Source organism: Chiloscyllium plagiosum, unplaced genomic scaffold (assembly GCF_037043375.1).
Source record: "Chiloscyllium plagiosum isolate Xiang-an unplaced genomic scaffold, Cpla_swu_hap1 HiC_scaffold_1, whole genome shotgun sequence".
NCBI classification, from domain to species: domain Eukaryota; kingdom Metazoa; phylum Chordata; class Chondrichthyes; order Orectolobiformes; family Hemiscylliidae; genus Chiloscyllium; species Chiloscyllium plagiosum.
Window position 1 is genome coordinate 68,086,606 of NW_028270139.1, and position 21,472 is coordinate 68,108,077.

The 21,472-nt window shown below is 42.6% G+C and overlaps 1 protein-coding gene across 1 annotated transcript in view; it reads right to left on the reverse strand.

Moving 5' to 3' along the window:
• Positions 1 to 19,812, reverse strand: part of bend4 (BEN domain containing 4) — a 45,974-nt gene extending 26,162 nt beyond the window's left edge. Inside the window, exon 1 of the mRNA XM_043692101.2 lies at positions 18,284 to 19,812. Within this exon, the coding sequence (XP_043548036.1) occupies positions 18,284 to 18,740 (457 nt within the window). The 5' untranslated portion in view covers positions 18,741 to 19,812. The remainder of the gene's footprint in view (positions 1 to 18,283) is intronic.
• Between the last annotated feature and the right edge of the window lie 1,660 nt (positions 19,813 to 21,472).

Here is a 21,472-nt window from a genome sequence, read left to right on the forward strand (position 1 = left end):
AATTAACTGCCAAGCTTTTTAAAATTTTAAACAAAGCAGTTTACTGTGATTGGTTCAAGGCATTGTCCTTAGAAATGAACTAGAGAATGGCTATCACTGACTTTGATGGGTTGAAACAGGTGCAGTGGGTATCCTTGTTCTTTCTGTTTGCAAAGAACAAGACTCTGTGTCTTAATATGTGTAGCATACAGTACATGCAGGTGCACTCCACTGCAGGCCTGACAGGTAATTCTAAATTGGGTAGAAATCATAAAAATGGTACAGCATAGAAAGAGATGTCACTTGTTAGGCTAGTTTTTATTGCCCATCCCTAGTTGCCCTTCTTAAACTGCTGCAGTCCATTTATTGTTTGCAGTCCTGCACTGCTGGTAGGAAGGGAGTTCAAATTAACAAAATAGGTGACAGCCATTCTTTGGTTAATTTCTCAGGGTAAAAGCTTGATCAGCATAGTTTAAAATGTAACAGAGTTTGGCAGTTAACTGTCGGTCATCATTTACTGCCGCATTCTCCATGGCAAACCTCTAACAATTACAGTTCACTTGCCAAACAATCAGCACTCTCCTTTTTTTAGAAGTGCTCAAATCTTATACCTCCAAATAACTATAAGACTAATTATTTTGAAGTACAGTGAGTTTTGCGACATAAATAAATGCGATTGTGATTTTGTACAGCAATGCAGAAAAGAAAGGCATATATATCCAAGTTATTCTATAAACAGGGTTACAGGCCCAGTAAATATACCACATAATGTGGAAGTATACAGAAAATGCATAATAAATTGCACTGTCAGTAACAACCCTACATACCGAAAAATAATTTCAATGTTGTCACATATTTAATCATTTACAGGTGTCTCCATAAACACTTTGGACATTTTTTTTTAAGCTATGGAATCTGATTGAAAGAAGACCTTTTTTTTCACCGAATACACAACGCTAAAGATAGTTTTGCATTGAGCATCTTGGCTACAGTTATTATGATTAAAACATTAGGAAAATTGAGCACTGATTGAGCACTTGGTTATGGAGAGAGATAGGTGCGTGCAACAGGGTAGGTTTTACAATTGGGGGAAGGGTAAATACGATGCGGTAAGACAGGATCTGAGGAGCATAAGTTGGGAGCATAGGCTGTCAGGGAAGGATGTCGTGGAAATGTGGAACTTTTTCAAGGAACAGATACGACGTGTCCTTGATATGTATGTACCTGTCAGGCAGGAAAGAGATGGTCATGTGAGGGAACCTTGGTTGACGAGGGAGGTTCAGACAGAGCATTGGAGGGATACAGGATAGCCAGAAGTGAGCTGAAGAAAGGGATTAGGAGAGCTAAGAGAGGGCATGAAAAATCTTTGGCGGATAGGATCAAGGATAACCCCAAGGCATTTTATGCGTATGTGAGAAACATGAGAATGACGAGAACGAGGGTAGGTCCGATCAAGGACAGTAGTGGGAGACTGTGTATTGAGTTGGAAGAGATAGGAGAGGTCTTGAATGAGTACTTTTCTTCAGTATTTACAAACGAGAGGGACCGTATTGTTGAAGAGGAGAGTGTGAAACGGACTGGTAAGCTAGAAGAGATACTTGTTAGGAAGAAAAATGTGTTGGACATTTTGAACAACTTGAGGATAGACAAGTCCCCCGGGCCTGACGGGATATATCCTAGGATTATGTGGGAAGCAAGAGACGAAATTGCAGAACCGTTGGCAATGATCTTTTCATCTTCACTGTCAACGGGGGTGGTACCAGGGGACTGGAGAGTGGCGAATGTTGTGCCCCTGTTCAAAAAAGGGAATAGGGATAACCCCGGGAATTACAGGCCAGTTAGTCTTACTTCGGTGGGAGGCAAAGTAATGGAAAGGGTACTGAGGGATAGGATTTATGAGGATCTGGAAAGACACTGCTTGATTAGGGCTGGAAATGTGTTGCTGGAAAAGCGCAGCAGGTCAGGTCAGCGCTCAGATTTGACTGAGACAGGGTGGGGGGAGGGGAAATGAGGAAACTGGTGAAATCCGAGTTCATCCCTTGTGGTTGGAGCATTCCTAGCCGGAAGATGAGGCGTTCTTCCTCCAACCGTCGTTTTGTTGTGGTCTGACGATGGAGGAGTCCAAAGGCCTGCATATCCTTGAACTCGGATTTCACCAGTTTCCTCATTTCCCCTCCCCCCACCCTGTCTCAGTCAAATCCATCAAATTCAGCACCGCCTTCCTAACCTGCAATCTTCTTCCCGACCTCTCCGCCCCCACCCCAGTCTGACCTATCACCCTCACCTTGACCTCTTTCCACCTATCACATTTCCGACGCCCCTCCCCCAAGTCCCTCCTCCCTACCTTTTATCTTAGCCTGCTGGACAAACTTTCCTCATTCCTGAAGAAGGGCTTATGCCCGAAACGTCGATTCTCCTGTTCCCTGGATGCTGCCTGACCTGCTGCGCTTTTCCAGCAACACATTTCCAGCTCTGATCTCCAGCATCTGCAGACCTCACTTTCTCCTCACTGCTTGATTAGGGACAGCCAGCACGGATTTGTGAAGGGTAGGTCTTGCCTTACAAGTCTTATTGAATTCTTTGAGGAGGTGACCAAGCATGTGGATGAGGGTAGAGCAGTGGATGTAGTGTACATGGATTTTAGTAAGGCATTTGATAAGGTTCCCAATGGTAGGCTTATGCGGAAAGTCAGGAGGCATGGGATAGAGGGAAATTTGGCCAGTTGGATAGAAAACTGGCTAACCTGTCGAAGTCAGAGAGTGGTGGTAGATGGTAAATATTCAGCCTGGAGCCCAGTTACAAGTGGAGTTCCGCAGGGATCAGTTCTGGGTCCTCTGCTGTTTGTAATTTTTATTAATGACTTGGAAGAGGGAGTCGAAGGGTGGGTCAGTAAATTTGCAGATGATACGAAGATTGGTGGAGTTGTGGATAGTGAGGAGGGCTGTTGTCGGCTGCAAAGGGACTTAGATATGATGCAGAGCTGGGCTGAGGAGTGGCAGATGGAGTTCAACCCTGTCAAGTGTGAGGTTGTCCATTTTGGAAGGACAAATAAGAATGCGGAATACAGGGTTAATGGTAGGGTTCTTAGTAAGGTGGAGGAGCAGAGGGATCTTGGAGTCTATATTCATAGATCTTTGAAAGTTGCCACTCAGGTGGATAGAGCTTGTAAGAAGGCCTATGGTGTATTAGCGTTCATTAGCAGAGGGATTGAATTCAAGAGTCGTGAAGTGATGTTGAAGCTGTACAGGACCTTGGTTAGGCCACATTTGGAGTACTGTGTGCAGTTCTGGTCGCCTTACTTTAGGAAAGATGTGGAAGCTTTGGAGAGGGTGCAGAGGAGATGTACCAGGATGTTGCCTGGAATGGAGAATAGGTCGTATGAGGATAAGTTGAGAGTGCTAGGCCTTTTCTCATTGGAACAGCGAAGGATGAGGGGTGACTTGATAGAGTTTTATAAGATGATCAGAAGAATAGAAAGAGTAGACAGTCAGAAACTTTTTCCCCGGGTACAACAGAGTGTTGCAAGGGGACATAAATTTAAGGTGAAGGGTGGAAGGTATAGGGGAGATGTCAGGGGTAGGTTCTTTACCCAGAGAGTGGTGGGGGCATGGAATGCGCTGCCTGTGGGAGTGGCAGAGTCAGAATCATTGGCGACCTTTAAGCGGCAATTGGATAGGTACATGGATGGGTGCTTAAGCTAGGACAAATGTTCGGCACAACATCGTGGGCTGAAGGGCGTGTTCTGTGCTGTATTGTTCTATGTTCTATGTTCTATGATTGGCTGTCATTGATGTGATGATTCATAAATATGTATAAGGTAGTTTACAGGTATGGCTGACATTCTTTCATTGGTAGAAATAGATATTATACAGAAAATCTGAGACTGGGGTTAGATTTGCTTACAGATGAGACTAATAAACCTCATAAAAATTGCCATTCTTTCATATGGTCATATTAAAATTGTTTAAAATTGTTAAACTGTTTGGGATCACCTTAAACATCATTTTAAACTGGCTTTGCTTACCAGTTTTCAAAATGGCAACAGAAACAAGACAAACCAGTTTGTCATTACCTAATACTGTGACTTTAACTGCAACCTCAGAACAGTATCACACCACCTTTGCTCCTCCTTTGCATTGCATAGGAAGCACTGTCAAATTCTTACTCAGAGACTCTGAGAAGCACATCGACTTAAAAACGCAGTTCTGAAGACCATAAGAATTCAATTGAAAATCGGCACTCTAAGTTAAATGGAAAAGTTTGGATTCAGGAATGCCTGTGTGTGTGTGTGTATATATATATATATATATCCCAAGGGACTGGTTAAGTGTACGGAATTAGAGAAAAAGGAAGAAAATTGATACTTTGTGACTTTTTATAATCCTTAAGGTGACTGATGTCACTGATGAAACACTTTCCATTGAGGCTACTTCGTATTAACATCAAAACATTTCACAAATCTAGGATATTTGGATGCACAGTAAAGTCTGATTTTTTAGATTAGATTAGATTACTTACAGTGTGGAAACAGACCCTTTGGCCCAACAAGTCCACACCGCCCCGCCGAAGCGCAACCCACCCATACCCCTACATTTACCCCTTACCTAACACTACGGGCAATTTAGCATGGCCAATTCACCTGACCTGCACATCTTTGGACTGTGGGAGGAAACCAGAGCACCCGGAGGAAACCCACGCAGACACGGGGAGAACGTGCAAACTCCACACAGTCAGTCGCCTGAGTCAGGAATTGAACCCGGGTCTCTGGCGCTTTGAGGCAGCAGTGCTAACCACTGTGCCACCGTGCCGCCCATCTGGTATGTTCAAAAACATTTGCCCCGATCATACAATATCACCTCAAATCACAAGGGTGTGATTTTTTTTTTCATTTCCTACTGTGAAGCCAGCCTACACTGCCTCTGAGAAAGGTGATCATTTTACTGCCAGTTACTGCCATATTAGGGACAGTTTAGTGCTTTGAATGATGTTTATTAGAACTTATGCTGTCCAAACTCATTCCAGACTTATAAACATTACACAGAGCAGATAATCACTTTTCCATATTTTAGTTAATCTAAAGTACAATAAAATAGAAATACGGTCAAAATGGAAAAGGAGTTATTAAAATGTAACAAGGTTAATGTGTGCTGCTAATTTAACAAGAAAGATGCAGTGTGAAACGTGGTTTTGAGTAATTAAGTAGGACTAGTAAATGTCATGTAGTAGAGAGCACTTCAAAAATAGTGACTATAAACTCACTTACGTTCACATTGAAAATAGATAGTGAAACAAAAAACGGTTGAAGATAGATGTTGGACTGAAAAGTAGCTCAATTCCAAGATATAAAATTAGTCTAACTTAGATAATTAGTTGGAAAATGTCCAGATCAAACAGTGGGCCAGCAATAGGAGATGCTTAAACAAGAAATTGATAAATTGCCAGTTAAATTAATTCTGACTGGGTTAAAGCTGGCACAACAAACTGAAGATTTCATGGATAAATATAAAGGAAACAAAAAGTTTAAAAGATACTGCAAAAACAGAGGATAATACAGAAGAAAACTGTGTAAAATTAAATAAAAATGTACAGAAATTAAAGGGAGATTATAAACACAGAAAAGGTGTATGAGAGAAGATTGTAGTTTAGAGTTGAAAGTGAGGGATTGGTAGCAATGGAAACTATATTTTATATCTGAAAGAGATGCGGAAAACTGGATATAGTTAGATTCTTGATAAGTAATGGGATGAAAGGTTATCAGGGTTAGGCAAGACTGTGGAGTAAGTGTGGTGGAGTAGTGATTATGTCACAGGACTCACACCAGAACCGTAGGCTAATGCATGTGGCACTTGAGTTTGACTCTCATCACAGCAAATGATGAAATTTGAATGCAATAAATATCCACAATTAAAAGCTAGCCTAATGACCATCATGTAATTATTGGCAATTATAAAAACCCATTTGGTGCACTTACACCTTATACCAAAGGAAATCTACCATCTGTACTCGGTCTGGCTTACAAGTGACTCTAGACTCACAGTCATGTGGTTTTGGACAAAGTCGAGTGAGCCACTCAGTTGTATCAATTACGAAATCTAATCAAAGCAATGAAACTAGACAGACCACCTGGCATCAACTTCCATTGATCGGATTCGCAGAACAATGGTAAATTCAGTCCTCCTGACCCTGCAATATCCTCTTTACCAACATTGGGGTCTTATACCAAAATTGGGAGAGATGTCCCACAGTCTAGCCAAGCAATGGTGTGATATAATCATACCCAGGGAATCTGACCTTACAAGCTCTGTCCTAGATAGACCATCACCATTGCTGGGTATTTCCTGTCCCATCGTAGGACAGCACCAGTGGCATATAGTCAGGAAGGAGTTTCGCTGGAAATACTCAACACTAACTCTAGACTTCATGAGGTAAACTGGCATCTGATAAAACATGGGCAAGAATTATTATTATTATTGTTATTGAATAATTATTATTACCTGCTGATTATCACTTACCGCTTCCCTCACCCCTTTAGCTGATGCCAGCTAAAATCCTGTCGAGCACCACTCAGAGCAAGCCCTGAGGGCAGCAACAGCATAGTGTGTTTTCTAGATGGGGGATTTTAACGCCCATCGCCAAAATTAGCTCAGTAGCAACACTACTGACCAAAGAAGCTGAGTCCTAAAAGTCATAGCTGCAAAAGTCACAGTGGTAGATAGTGAGAGAACCAACCACAGGGAAAAATTTGCTTGACCTCTTTCCCAATGATCTACCTGTCACAGATGTATCTGTCCATCCCAGTATTAGTAGGAATGACCACTGCATAGTCTTTGCGAAGGCAAAGTCCCATTTCCACATTGAGGATAGCCTCCATTGTGTTGTATGGTACGACATCCGTGTTGAACTGGTTTCAAGCAGATCTACAACATAAAGTGGGTATCATTTGGAGGCACTGTGGACCAGCAGCACCCGATGTAGTTTATATGCAACCACAACCTGTAACCTCATGGCCTGATAGATGCACCACTCTAGCATTAACATCCAAATAGGTAATAACCTTGGTTCAATGAAGTGTGATAGAAGGAATGCCTGGAGCAGCACCAGACATACCTAAAAATGAGTTGTCACCTAGTGAAGCAACAACACAAAAGATTATGGGCATCCCAAACAGTGGAAGCAGCTATCTACCTAACTGATAGGTAGATAATCTCGACTAATCTCGACTCTACCACATCTAGTCATTATTACTGTTGGACAATTAAAAAACTAACAAGAGGTGGAGACATCACAAGTACTGCTTCCTCAATTCTGGGAGCACATCAGTGCAAAAGACAAGGCTGCAACATTCGCAACAGTCTTCAGCCAAAAGTGCCAAGTGGATGATCCAACTCAGCCTCCTCCAGTCTTCAACCAATTTGATTCTCTCTGTGTGATATGGTTTGCTTGTTGTTTGATTTATTGTCACACGTATCAAGATACAGTGAAAAGTGTTGCTTTGTGCGCTAAACAGGTAGGTTGTACCATACAAAGAGCATCATGGCAGCAGGCAGAGGGCAGTATTACAGCCACAGAGAAGGTGCGAAAAGAGAGATCCGTTCAAAAGTCTGCGAACAATGGGGAAGAAGTTGTTCTTGAATCTGTTTGTATGTACATTCAAACCTTTAAATATCTTCTGCCCGACTAAAAAGGGTGGAAGAGAGTCCAACTCCGGGCTGAGAGGGATCTTTGAATATGTGGGGATGCTACAAGTGCTCCTGATAACATTCCAGCCGTACTACAGCAGCCAAATTATTTCAGTACAGCCCCGGCATCTACATGATGATGTGGAAAATTGCCCAGTTCAGTCCTTTCTATGAAATCAGGGCAGGACCAGCGCAGTCAAGGAGGGTTCGTGAGAGCTCCAGAGCTCCTCTGCTCCATCCATTTCTTTTCTTTCCGCCATGTTTGTTTTAACTCATTACTTAGCTCAAGTCCTTGGACAGCATCGGTGGCTCAATGGAACCCGGGAAACTCCCAGCACAGGCTCCCAGCCTCGAAGTGAAGCCCAGGCTGACTGCTGGTCTCGAGGTGATGCCCAGGCTGACTGCTGGTCTCGAGGTGATGCCCAGCACAGACTCCCGGTCCCGAGGTAAAGCCCAGCACGGACTCCCGGTCTCGACATAAAACCCAGCACGGACTCCTGGTCTCAAGGTAAAACCCAGCACAGACTCCCGGTCTCAAAGTGAAGCCCAGCACAGACTCTCGGTCTCAAGGTTAAAGCCCAGCACGGACTCCCGGTCTCGAGGTAAAGCCCAGCACGGACTCCCGGTCTCGAGGTAAAGCCCAGCACGGACTCCCGGTCTCCAGGTAAAGCCCAGCACGGACTCCCGGTCTCGAGGTAAATCACTGCACGGACTCCCGGTCTCGAGGTAAATCACTGCACAGACTCCCGGTCTCCAGGTAAAGCCCAGCACGGACTCCCGGTCTCGAGGTAAATCACAGCACAGACTTCGGGTCCCGAGGTAAAGCACAGCACGGACTCCCGGTCTCCAGGTAAAGCCCAGCACGGACTCCCGGTCTCGAGGTAAAGCACAGCACGGACCCCCGGTCTCGAGGTAAAGCCCAGCACGGACTCCCGGTCTCAAGGTAAAAGCCAGCACGGACTCCCGGTCTCGAGATGAAGCCCAGCACGGACTCCCGGTCTCGAGCTAAAGCCCAGCACGGACTCCCGGTCTCGAGGTGAAGCCCAGCACGGACTCCCGGTCTCGAGGTAAAAGCCAGCACGGACTCCTGGTCTCGAGGTGAAGCCCAGCATGGACTCCCGGTCTTGAGGTGAAGCCCAGCACGGACTCCCGGTCTCAAGGTAAAAGCCAGCACGGACTCCCGGTCTTGAGCTAAAGCCCAGCACGGACTCCCGGCCCCGAGGTAAAGCCCCGCATCCCTCGAGATAAAGCCCCGCACAGACTCCCGGCCCCGAGGTAAAGCCCAGCACGGACTCCCAGTCTTGAGGTGAAGCCCAGCACGGACTTAATATGAATCAAGGCAAGAACTATCTGCTTATTGGTGTCATACCTTTCACAAAGGAAATGGTTGTAGTTGTGGAGAGCAATCATTCCTGTCCCACGACATCATTGCAGCAATTATTTGAAGTAGTGTCCTTTGACCAAAGGCATCTCATTGGGCATAGCAATAGGAAGGGTTTACAGGGATATGGGCCAAGTGCTGGCAAATGGGACTAGATTGGGTTGGGATATCTGGTCAGCATGGACGAGTTGGACTGAAGGGTCTGTTTCTATGCTGTGCATCTCTATGACTCGATGACCAACCACCTTCAGTTGCTTCATTAATGACTTTCACTTTACCATTCGGTCATAAAATGGGATATTCACTGATTGCACCATGTTCAGCACCATTTGTGATTTGAAGTGCAGGAGAGTCGACTGACGAAGAGCCTATGCTCGAAACGTTAACTTTCCTGCACCTCAGATGTTGCCTGACCAGCTGTGCTTTTCCAGTGCCATACCTTTTGACTCTGATCCCCAGCATCTGCAGTCCTCACTTTCTCCAATCATTCGTGATTCCCCAGACAGTGAAGCAATTCACATGCAACAAGGCCTGGACAAACCCCAGGTGTGGGTTCATAAGTAGTAAGTAACATTTGTGGCACTCCAGTGCCAAGTAATTACCATCTGCAACATGAGTGGTTCTAGTAATTTTCCCTTGAAGTTCAATGGTATTACCATGAATAAATCCCTCACCATCTATGTTCTGGGGGTTACCATTGAGCAGTTGCTAAATTGGCCCAGTGATATACATACTGTGGCTATAAAAACAGATCAGAGAACAGGCAATCTGTGGTTATTTAACCATCTCTTGTTATACTAAAGGCTACCCAACAAGGCACAAGTCAGGAATGTGACTTGTGATACCACTTGCCTAGATAACTAGCTCCAACAACACTCACAAAGCTTGACATCATCCAGCACAAATCATCCTGCTTGATTAGCAACCTAATATTCACCCTCTGCACCACTTTCGTGTAGTCACAGCAGTGTGTGCCATAAAGAAGGTGCACTGTAGTCATTCAATAAGACATTTTTGACAGCACCTTCCAAACTCGTGACTTCTACCACCTTGATGGACAAGGATAGCAGACATATGGAAGCACCACCACCAGCTGCAAGTTCCCCTTCAAGCCACACATCACCTTGACCTGAAAAATATTGCCATTCTTTCACTGATGCTGTATCAAAACCTAGAACTCCTTTCCTAACAGTATTTCAGATTTTGAGATGATTTGTAGCTCAGGTTGAGATTCTGGATGTAAGTTTGCTCGCTGAGCTGGAAGGTTCATTTTCAGATGTTTCGTCACCATACTAGGTAACATTCTCAGTGAGCCTCCAGACGAAGCACAGCTGATGATTCCTGCTTTCTATTTATATGTTTGGGTTTCTTTGGGTCAGTGATGTCATTTCCTGTTCTTTTTCTCAGGGGTTGGTAAATGGGGTCCAAGTCAATGTGTTTGTTGATAGAGTTCCGGTTGGAATGCCATGCTTCTAGGAATTCTCGTGCGTGTCTCTGTTTGGCTTGTCCTAGGATGGATGTGTTGTCCCAGTCGAAGTGGTGTCCTTCCTTATCTGTATGTAAGGATACTAGTGAGAGAGAGTCATGTTGTTTTGTGGCTAGTTGATGTTCATGTATCCTGGATGCATGAAAATGACATGATTCTCTATCACTAGTATCCTTACATACAGATAAGGAAGAACACCACTTCAACTGGGACAACACATCCATCCTACGACTAGCCAAACAGAGACACATACGAGAATTTCTAGAAGCATGGCATTCCGACCGGAACTCTATAAACAAACACATTGACTTGGACCCCATTTACCACCACTGAGAAAAAGAACAGGAAATGACATCACCATAGGAAATGATATCACCAACCCAAAGACACCCAAACATATAAATAGAAAGCAGGAATCATCAGCAGTGCTTCATCCAGAGGCTCACTGAAGATGTTATCTAGTATAGTGACGAAATGTCTGAAAATGAACCTTCCAGCTCAGTGAGCAAACCTACATCCATTATTTCAGATGTTTTTACACTCCAAGGACTGCAACAAATCAAGAAGGCTGCTCACTCTCAACACCTTTGCCAAGGCAATGAAGGATATGCAGGCCTAGGCAGCAACGCCTACATCTTATGAAGAAATAAAACAATCAGATCAGCAACAACCTTACTGATGTTGGAGCAGGCTCATAAAGCTGAATGGTCTATTCCTCTTCCTAATTTAAACGTTCAAATGTATTTTGCATCTGTTCTTACAGAGGACATTGTAAACAGAGCTACAGGAATATATTAGGAAAATGAGGAAGATTCGCAACTGAGAACCATAGCTCTGAAGTACATGATAGATAGGGAGGAGAAATCACAGCCACTAATTATAATTTTCGAAAAAGCTTTAGAAGCAGGGATTGAGTCAAAAGGCAGATAGATGGAAACACCACATTCAGAACAAGCAAAACTAAAGCCTTGGTTTGAGTGACTTCTAGATTATAAAATTCAGGATGAAATTAATTAATACGTTGAAAATCATCAAACAGTTGGAAAAATCAGCATTAATTTACAAAAGGCAGATGTGCCTGACTAATTCAATTTCATTGAATGTGTAAGTAAAAAAACTGTAGTTTTCAGCTATAGATTGTTAAAATGTAGATGATTAGCTTACATTAGGTGCTTGGCAATACAAAAACCTAACCATGTAGCAAGAGTAGAAGCATGTAGAATTTAAGAAGTTAGGGGAACTACACACTTTTCAGATTTTTATGATTATGCTAATTTTGTGTGTTGAGTTGATAACTGATGACTTTGTGAGGTGACAAACAGACACCAAGGTGTAAGGGGTTCATTCTCCCATTTGTCGGATGTGACAAGTGATGTTCTGAAAGAATCTGTTTTAAAACCTGATTATTTCACCATTTATATTAATGTTTCAAATGAACAAATAACAAAAGTTTTAATTTCAACTGTTTTGAGTCATAGAGAGGTGCAGCACGGAAACAGACCCTTTGGCCCAACTCGTCCATGCCAACCAGATATCCTAACCTAACATAGTCCCATTTGCCAGGACTTGGCCCATATCTCTCCAATCTCTTCCTATTCATATACCCATTCAGATACCTTTCAAATATTGCAATTGTACCAGCTTCCACCACTTCCTCCAGCAGCTCTTTCCATACACATACCACACTCTGCGTGAACAGGTTTCCCCTTAGTTCCCTTTTATATCTTTCCCCTCTCACCCTAAACCTATGCCCTCTAGTTCTGGACTCCCCGACCCCAGGGAAAAGACTTTGTCTATTTGTCCTATCCATGCCCCTCATGATTTTATAAACCTCTATAAGGTCATCCCTCAGGCTCTGACTAGGTTGCAGTAAATTACAAAGCCCAGTAAGTTGTGCTGGTAGGAGAGGTTATAAAAGACAATCGAGACTCTGACTGCGTGGGCAAAACTGCAGCTGATGCAAATTTAATATGGAGAAATATAGAGCCATCCATTTCAGATCATGGGAAAACAAATTGAAACATTTTCTTTTCATTGTTCAGAGCTGTGACATTCAAAGGGATTGCAAAGGGGATTAGGTGTCCACCTACATAAATCACTAGACACTGTTGCATAGGTCAAAAAGATAATCAAAAAAGTTAATAGAATGCTGACCTTTACCTCAATTCATCTGAAACAAAAAGTGGTGGTTCCGCTGCCAAGTGCCTTTTGGACTGTATCTGGAGTATTGAGTTCAGTTTTGGGTAACAGACTTCATGAAGGACATGTTGGCCTAGAAGGGGTGCATCATCACTTTAATGATATCAGGAATGAGAGGTTATTGTTGTAATGAAAAGTATTATGCACAGAATATAAGTGTACAATATTCTGAAATACTTTATGTAGGTAAGATAGTTTCCATTGGTTCACAAGTCAGTGAAAAGGAATTGACACTAAATATTATCATAGGAACAAAGGAAACCATTTAAAGAAGTATTTTCTCACAAGGAGGCAAAAGAACTTGGGATGCTTTATTGCAAGTTCAGGTCAGACTATAGGTGACCCCACTACACTACATACATACACACACACACACTCACACTCTCTATCAAGCACGCACACACGCACTCACACACACGCACACTCACACTCTCTCCCTCTCTTTCTCACACACACTATAACAAGCACGCAAACACACACACTTGCACGCGCACACACACTCATATGCACAAACACTCACAGTCTCTCCGTCTCTCTCTCTCTCTCACACACACACACATCACAGCAAGCATGCATACATATATAAGTCTATGGGGTGAATTTGTATTTGCAGATACATTCTATTTTGTTCAAAAAGCACACAATCTGTAGGCTGCCTGTCCATGTGACATTTCATGAATTCCTACTTTGGAAATAGAGCCAGTCTGACTCAAAATTGGGATACAGACAGAGTCTAACCTCACACCTTTAATGCATTGTCTGAGCTGAGATGTCACCTTTTTTTAATAAAACCTTAAGTTATCTTGGGAACATGTTTTGATAAAAGTTCTGGGATTTACATTTTAATGAATCGAAACCTGCAACTCATTGTAAAAGATGAAAGACTTAACAGCAATCTAGGTTTTTTCAAAAACCACATCAGTGTATGACACTATGATCTTTTGCTATAAATTCTGTGTCCTATGATCCTGCCCCACCAGTTATCTGGCGACGGACCAGCGCTCCAAAAGCTTGTACTTCCCAATAAACCAGCTGGACTATAACCTGGTGTTGTGTGATTTTTAACTTTATTCAGCCCAGTCCAACACCAGCACCTCCACATTATTGCAAGTAGTTGCTCAGTGGTTAGCACTGCTGCCTCACAGTGCCAGTGACCTGGGTTCAATTCCAGCCTTGGGTGACTGTCTGTGTGGAGTTTGCACATTCTCCCTGTGTCTGCGTGGATTTCCTCTGGGTACTCCGGTTTCCTCCTACAGTCCAAAGATGTGCAGGTCAGGCGAAATGACCATGCTAAATTTCCCGTAGAATTAGGTGCACTAGTCAGAGGGAAATGGGTCTGGGTTGTTGCTCTTTGGAGGGTTGGTGTGGAGTTGGTGGGCCGAAGGGCCTGAATCCACACTGTAGGGAATCTAATCTATTAATGGAATTGGAAAAATAATTGAAAGGTAAGAATAAAGAGGCTACATAGAAAGGAGAGAAAAATGTAAACAGAGTAGACAGCTCCAGTTAAAAAGTGGACATTAGAACAGCGCTCGTGAATTGGATGGCACCCTCCTTCCATGTAACTGCCAAGTGTTGGATTCAATCAACCTGAATTGGATTTGAACTCAAATCTTTCAGTTAAATTGTAACCTATTCTCACTATCAGTGTTTGTTATTTTTTTTCAATAAAACAAGCACATCCATTTTGACTTCACCACTCTGATTGACATAATACAAATTGAAAAGATTGTTGAATGTCTGAAAAAGCTTTGTTTAAAATGTTATTGGACGTGGTTTTACAAAATGGAGACAGAACAATACATTTCAGTTGGGAACTAAATATCATGAAAGAATCAGGATCAATATTCTATGAATTTTACTTTGAAGGTGATCCACAAAGACTAAACGGACTTTAACGGACGTTGCAACATGTAACCCTTGTCATCTCCTGTACATTGAATAACTTGAAGAGATTTTCACTACCTGTACACTTTCAACATAGAAGGGTGGAAAAGCTATCATGCATTAAGGATTTTTTTTTATGTATTGACAGTGAGTCTTGATGACACAAACTATGAAATGCTCTTTGCAGTTGTGTATTGTAACTGAGTTACCATATAATCGAACACAATTGGAAAAATATCATCACTTGTGTGCCCTTATTTAATAATTGATGCTCTACTGACATAACGTTAGCTATCCTATGCAACTGGGTTCAATGTTTTCTCTAACACAGCTCCATGAAAATATTATCTACAAATACTAACAAAATAATTTTTAGTTGTTGGGTTTGTATAAAACTTGGTGTATGTAGCTAAATTTCTAACTTTTGACCCAACATTATCATCCAAACATTAGCTCACAATCAAATTGGTTTGATTTAAGTGGATGAGACCTTTCATTCCCTGTGAGCTCAAGAAATGTATATTACCGAGATCAAGAGATCAGTGTCTGAGATTGATTGTCTTTCTTTGCAATCCAAAATATGAAACTTTCATCATTTTAAATATGAAGTAGTGCGATTAAAGGCAACTGTAGAGAATCAATTAGTCCAGAAGCCAGCTGACCTTTGTGACTAGAAGTAAAGTCTGATGTTAGATGTAACAGGAAACAATTATAAGTTCACTGAAATATAAGAAAAAGTATTTGGAATCACAATTTAATATGCATTCAAAATATTTCTCAACTCTCCAACAAAAGTTTGAAAGATGACTGTCAATAGTTTATGAGGAATAAATTAGATAATGGTAACACGTTAAGTGTATAAGTCACAAGACTAATTTTCAGGCATAACTTGGAGAGGTATCAAGATAGCTCAATAGAAACCATCAATAGCAGGACTCTTGTGGCACAGCAGTAGTTTACCTAGTTCTGAGCCAGGAGGCCTGGGTTCAAGTACCATCTGTTCCGAAAGTGTGTCACAATATCTCTGAGCAGAATGATCAGGAAATATCTGCAAACTATCAATAGCAACATGTTGTTGCACATCATAAGATGTCCCAATATTTTCCACATGAATGTTACGAAGATAAATTCAGTTTTGTATGAGGGTAGATGAACGAAAATTGGTCAAAGTGATAACTTACCTGCACTTCTTTGTAATAACACCAGTTTTTTTTTAGTGGACCTGGAAGGGAAGCTAGGACTTCATTTTAATGTTTTGACATTTCAGCACTGAGATTTTGGATCAAGTCAAAGAGTCATAGAAACAGACACTTCAACTGAATTCGTCTATGCTGACCTGATATCCTAAATTGATCTACTCCCATTTGTCAGCATTTCGACCATATCCCTTTAAACTCTTCCTATTCTTTAACCCATCCAGATGCTGTTTAAATGTTGTCATTCTTCCCAACTCCATCTCTTACTCTGGCAGTTCATTCCATACATGCATCACCCTCTGCATAAAAAAAATTGCCCCTCAGGTCCCTTTTAACCCATTCCCCTTTCACCTTAAACCTATGCTCTCTCGTTTTGGAATCCCCTACCCTGGGAAAAAGAGCTTGGCTATTCACCCTCTCCATGCCACTAATAATTTTATAAACCTTCTGTACGGTCACCCCTCAGGCTCCAATTCTCCAGGGAAAAAAGTTCCAGCTAACTCAGCCTCTCCCTATAGCTCAAACCCTCCAGGCACAGCAACACCCTTGTAAATCTTTTCTGTTCTCTTTCAAGTTTAATAACATGCTTCCTATAGCAGCCCTAAACCTGAAGTGGAACTTGAAGTTATAACCTTCTGACTTAAAGATAAGAGGGCTATGGATTAAGCTGCTGGAAGGGTATGAGGGGAGAGGTTGGGGATATGTTGGGAAGGTGGCAGCTGAAAGGAGGAAGAGTGTGAGCAAAAGTTAGAGGTGATGAGTAAAGATCAAAATGCTTCAACTAACATGGTAAGGTCCTAGGGAGTGTTGTTGAACAAAGAGACCTTGGAGTGCAGGTTCATAGCTCCTTGAAAGTGGAGTCGCAGGTAGATAGGATAGTGAAGAAGGCGTTTGGTATGCTTTCCTTTATTGGTCAGACTATTGAGTACAGGAGTTGGGAGGTCATGTTACGGCTGTACAGGACATTGGTTAGGCCACTGTTGGAATATTGCGTGCAATTCTGGTCTCCTTCCTATCGGAAAGATGTTGTCAAACTTGAAAGGGTTCAGAAAAGATTTACAAGGATGTTGCCAGGGTTGGAGGATCTGAGCTACAGGGAGAGGCTGAACAAGCTGGGGCTGTTTTCCCTGGAGCATCGGAGGCTGAGGGGTGACCTTATAGAGGTTTACAAAATTATGAGGGGCATGGATAGGATAAATAGACAAAGTCTTTTCCCTGGGGTCGGGGAGTCCAGAACTAGACGGCATAGGTTTAGGGTGAGAGGGGAAAGATATAAAAGAGACCTAAGGGGCAACGTTTTCACGCAGAGGGTGGTACGTGTATGGAATGAGCTGCCAGAGGATCTGGTGGAGGCTGGTACAATTGCAACATTTAAGAGGCATTTGGATGGGTATGTGAATAGGAAGGGTTTGGAGAGATATGGGCCCGGTGCTGGCAGGTGGGACTAGATTGGGTTGGGATATCTGGTCGGCCTGGACAGGTTGGACCGAAGGCTCTGTTTCCATGCTGTACATCTCTATGATTCTATGACTCTATAACAGACAACAAATAGACTTTTAATTTGATAAGCTGTCTTTGTGGTTAGATTTTAATTCCTAAGCTGATGTCTTCTGATTTCTCTGATTTAAACAGTATCAGCTTGGGTTATGGATTACAAGTAATTCATTTTGCTTCCTTTCTTTTTCATGTGCTGATCAACCTGTTAATTTCCAGTATGATGTTAATTTCAGTGCCCAGTAATGAAAAGTATTTGATTTACAACTATGCAGCCAGTAACTGAAATAAGCAAAGACAAGGAAATGCTCTTGAAGAATTCTTAATACACAACCAGCTTTGACAATTCAGTTGAAAATACAACCCTATGCTTTGTTCTCATCTTTGACATAATGCTCAGATTTTAATAAACCATCCACATATAAAGTAGTAACCTGGAATCACACTGTTATATGCAATCCGAAAATCATCTTCCATGAATAGTGAAAAGTAGCAGTGATTATTAATTAATAATGTGGTATTTATACAAAATGCACAAGAATACATTCTGACAAGATGTCCTATCCGAGATTTTATCCTGTCTATTCTTTCAGATGCCAACAAATCTGCTTCATATTCCAAGCAGTTTTGCTTTCTTGCATCAGATTTTCAACTTCCAGTTTGAATTTGTATCTATGGTCACCCTATATCACAATAAAACTGAATTCAGCAGCAACAATTGATCTTCAAACCACACCAACAAGCAATGCAATTTAAATGGAGAGTAAATCTATATACAGGTTTATCAATTCAAGATTTAAAATCCTTCCTGTATTGTGCCTCTGATATTTTTATAAGTTAATAAATAAAATCTAGGAGTTCAGCCATTCTTGGGAAAACTTGCCATGAACAAAATGACTGCCTTCAACAAGAAACTTTTGGTTTTTAGTGAATGAGATATAACAACAAACCAGCGCTGTAAATGGAGAGAGCAAGAGTATACCTGCACTTAGGATGATGTTTTCAGCTCCTGATTGGCTTGTAGGTATGTTGTTGTACCTGACAGGCGGATAGTCAGAAGCCGTCGCTCCAAGGTAAGATTGAGATACTGAAGCTAATGTGGATGTTGATGCTGATACTGCTCCAGGGGCTATCCTGTTGTTCGAGATGCTCTGGTATGGATAATGCTGCTGCTGATGGTGGAAGTGATGCTGCTGCTGTTGTTGCTGCTGCTCAGTGTTGATGGTAACCGGCGGGTGATGGTGATGAGCCCCTCCTCCTCCAGTCCCGATGGCCAGTTGTGGGATCTCGATCATGGTGGGTCTTTCGTACCTCCTGGTCATCGTCTTCTTGCCAGGGAATGGTTTGAGGACGCTGTAGGGGGTCCGCTGTTTGCAGAGTTTGGAGATGGTACCCGATCGCAATCCTTCGTCCTCTGCCTGGTTCATCTCCTCCTCCATTGCAGATCGCCCGTGCGAGGGGGAGGGGGCGATTTTTCTTCCCCTTCTGGTTTGACGCTTCCACTCAGTCGAGCTTGCAGTCGGAAGGGCCGGCGGTGATTGACAGCGCCGCTGACCTACACCCAAGAGACATCCCGGCGAAGTAACGCGCAGCCCCCGGAGCGACCCAATGAGGAGGATGCAAGGGCGGGACTTCTGCTTGCTGCTTCAAGACTGCTGTCAATGTACAGGCTTCAGCGTCTGTCCCAGTGTGTCTGTACCTGTGTGCTACATCTCTGTATCTCTTACTCTCTACATCTCTGTGCTTCAGTTGTGTTGGTGCGTGTCTCTCTGTGTGTGTATGTGTCACTGTGTCTCAATGTCTCAATGCATCAGCGTGGGTTTGTGTCTGTACCTGCAGTTATCAGAGGGTCTCTCTGTTTATCTGTTTCTGTGCCTCCCTTTACCTACATCTCCCTGTGTGTTTATATTTGTACGCGACTCGCTGTCTTGCTGTATGTCATCCCGGCTATATCTATAACAGTGTGTGTCTGTGTGTCTCCGTCTGTGTGACAACCTGTATGTGTCTCTAACCGTGTCTGTGTCTGCATACTGTCTTCTTAAAATTATAGTCTTGCAGAATGGTCTGTCAGCAAGAGTTTAAAATAACAAAAGACGGGCGCAAGTGAAGTCTTTCTTTGCATCTTAACACAATGTAATCGCCAAAACAAGTTTAGATTGGATGATTTAAATATTCAACCGAGTGCCGGTAAAATAACAAACAGTTGCCAATTTCGTCCAGCCGCGTACATGCAAGACTGCGACCTGTTTGGATGGAAAGGGGTGGGAGCGATAATGTTTAACCTGATGAAGCAAAGCTGCTCTAGTTCTGGGTCGTTTAAACGGAGTTTCGCAAAATCTTTAACTTCATACCAACCCCTGCTTTCTGTTATTTATTGACGTATTGGAGAGCGGCGACAGGAAATGCCTTTACGGGACACGATGCTGAAACCCTATAATCCTCATTGATGAGAAAGACAAATGCATTACTTAGAAAATAAATGTGTTAAATTGAAGTTCAACATAACTGGTTTTAAACAATTCTCTGACAATAAAAAAACTGTAAATATCATTGTAATACTTTTGAATTAAGTTTCCGAGGACATAAATCAATAGCAGTTGGTATTTACGACGTTTGTCAAGTTAAAGGTCATTTATTTGAATTTGAAAACATTTAAATAATTAATACTCTTTTCATCCCTGCCCAATTTGCCTGGATTCTCTGCTCTCATTGGATTTCCTACTGCTATGCAGAATTGCCTCCTGTGCAGCTGTAATACTCCTCCATTACTCCTGGAAATGAAAAGGGTGCTATAAATTACAAGTGACAGAGAAAGCATTTCGGAACGATCAACTTTGGCTTTTAATAACAGAGCTGTTTACTCACTTGGATTGTACAAGTATTCCTAGTAGCAGTGTCAAAGCTGAACAATTTCCAGGCATGGGGATTATAAACCACCTGATGCATTAATTCTTCCAAAAATATAACCAAGACGAGAAAGAGGCAAGCTGTGTCTCATTCATCATGTTTTGGGTTTTCTTCATTATCTTCTCCATGGTTGGTTCTCTTATTCACTGGTTTTCTTCTTTTCCTCCTGTTGGATTTGCCATTTTGTTTTAGTTTAACCGAAGGAGAGAAAATGAGCAAACTTAATAGGCTGTCCCAAAAGCAATATTAAAAGCCCACTACTGAGACAACAGGTTCTCGCAGACAATTCTCACTATCACACATAATATAAATTTTCTTTGTTATTGTCCTCCAGATTCCTGATTTAGGATTTGCGGAACTGGAGCAGGGCTTTAGCGTCTCAAGCCTGCTCTGCCAATCAATAAAAATGTGGCTAATTGCAGTCGTATAGGGTTTATTCGTGGGATGAGGATGTCGCTGGCTGGGCCAACATTTTTTGCTCTCTCCTCTGCTGTTGCCCTTGAGAAGGGGTGGCACGGTGGTGCAGTGGTTAGCACTGCTGCCTCACAGCATCAGGGTCCCAGGTTTGATTCCAGCATCAGACAACTGTGTGGAGTTTGCACATTCCCCCCGTGTCTGCATGGGTTACCTCCCACCATCACAAAGATGTGCAGGTCAGATGAATTGGCCATGTTAAATTGCCCATGGTGTTAGGTGCATTAGTCAGAGGGAGGTGGGATGCTCTTCGGAGGGTTGGTGTGGACTTGTTGGACTGCAGGGCCTTTTTCCACACTGTAGGGAATCTAATCTAATCAAGGTGGTGGTAAGCTGCCTTCATGAACAGTTGCAGTCCATGTGCTGCAGTTAGACCCACAATGTTGTTAAAGAGAAAATTCCAGGATTTTGATCCAACGACACCAAAGGAACAGTGATATATTTCTAAGTCTGGAAGGTCAAAGGCTTGGAGAGAAACTTTCAGGTGGTGGTGTTCCCATGTATCTGCTGCCATTGACCTTCTAGTGGTCATGGGTTTGGAAGATGCTGACTAAGGTGTTTTGGCAAATTTCCACAGTACATCTTGCAAATGATACACATTGCTGCTACTGAGCGTCAATGTTGGAGAGAATGAATACTTGTGGAGATGATCCCTATCAAGTGGGCTGCTTAACCTGGGTCAAACTTCTTGAGTGTTACTGGAGCTGTGCTCATCCAGGGAAGTGGGACTTATTCTAATGTACTTGTGACTTGTGCCTTATAGATTGTGGAAAAGCTTTAGAGAGTCAGA